The sequence below is a fragment of the Myotis davidii genome, unplaced genomic scaffold, assembly GCF_000327345.1.
Source record: "Myotis davidii unplaced genomic scaffold, ASM32734v1 scaffold826, whole genome shotgun sequence".
In the NCBI taxonomy this organism is placed as follows: Eukaryota; Metazoa; Chordata; class Mammalia; order Chiroptera; family Vespertilionidae; genus Myotis; species Myotis davidii.
In genome coordinates this window covers 976866-978030 of record NW_006297142.1, presented here as the reverse complement: position 1 = coordinate 978030, position 1165 = coordinate 976866, and the positions used below count along the sequence as shown (strand labels likewise).

Sequence of the window (1165 nt, the reverse complement as noted above, 5' to 3'; positions counted from 1 at the left end):
TCACGTCCCCTCAGAACGTGCACACCCTGGGTTTCTGTTGGGCTACGCTCCTGCGTTTCTTCTTCCTCACCCGAGACCCTGCAACTGTTCCAGAGACGGGCTGGGGGCCCCGTATTCGCTCGTCTTACTTGGACGTCACTGTGGGCGTCTCATCCCTCCAGAACCCGCCCCGCACCCAGCGGCCACTTACTGAGCAAGGCGACAAAAGGCGGGAGACTGTAGAGTTTTCCATCTCTAGCTCTAATTGCTCAGGCTAAGTCTCCACGCCAGGAAACTGTACTTTACCTGCAGGCTGGCACCTGGATACAGTCTTGGGGGGCGGGCGGGGCGGGGCCGGGGGGATGGGATGGGAGTGGGCTCAGAGCAGGTCAAGGTCAGTGATGCTGGTCGTGTTGAGGTCAATGCCGCAGTGCAGCTTGCCAGCCTGGGCGGCCGCCCAGGGCATGGACTCCGAGGTCCACTTGACCGCCCAGTCTCCTGCTTTGTTGACCAAGATGACACCCCCTAGTCCTTTGAGCTTCGACTTCATGTAGCCCAGCGACACCTCAGCAGCCTCCTCTAATGTCTTTCCTGAAAACAGGGGCAGGTTGAGAAACAGCGGGTCAGTTACTTCCGACGGAATCTGATGGAAGAATCATTCGTGGTGTGAAAACCCAGAGCCGACTGGCGGAGCTTCCTGGCAGACCATGTCTGTCTGAGTGCCCCCAAGTGGGACGGTCCCCCTCCCTTTTCTCCCACCCAGGCTCCGAGCCGCCGCTGCCCCCTACAGGCGGCGGACAGTGCTGCTAGCAAGCTGAAAGCAACCAGCGCAGCAAAGGAGAAAGGGGCGAGGCCCGTCCCCATCTATTTGCAAGCAGCTTCTCTTCACTAGTCCGTCCGTCCGTCCGCAGACGGCGCGGCCTCGGTCCGCGTACCTTGCTCCACGTGGAAGAGAGTGAGCCTGGCCAGGTTCACCTTCAGGATGCTCTCCCCGTGCCCCGTGGTGGAAACAGCTCCAATGGCATTGTCGGCGTAGCCCCCGGATCCTGCTCGGAGGGAAGGGTGGGTTCTGCCTGAGCAAGAGTGAGGCCGTTCACACACACAGTCCGAGTCTAAAGCTACCTCGATGTCAAGTCCCAGAGCGCAGACAAGGTCAGGGGGGGGGCAGTGACCTTGGCCAAGGTGG

The 1165-nt window shown here is 60.8% G+C and overlaps 1 protein-coding gene across 1 annotated transcript in view; it reads right to left on the bottom strand.

Annotated features, from left to right (window-relative positions):
* Positions 1-219: 219 nt before the first annotated feature.
* ASRGL1 (asparaginase like 1) overlaps positions 220-1165 on the bottom strand; it is a 15470-nt gene continuing 14524 nt past the window's right edge. Inside the window, exons 6-7 of the mRNA XM_006772788.2 lie at positions 915-1025; positions 220-570 (exon numbers count right to left, since the gene is read on the bottom strand). Coding sequence (XP_006772851.1) covers positions 359-570; positions 915-1025 — 323 coding nt within the window. The 3' untranslated portion in view covers positions 220-358. The remainder of the gene's footprint in view (positions 571-914; positions 1026-1165) is intronic.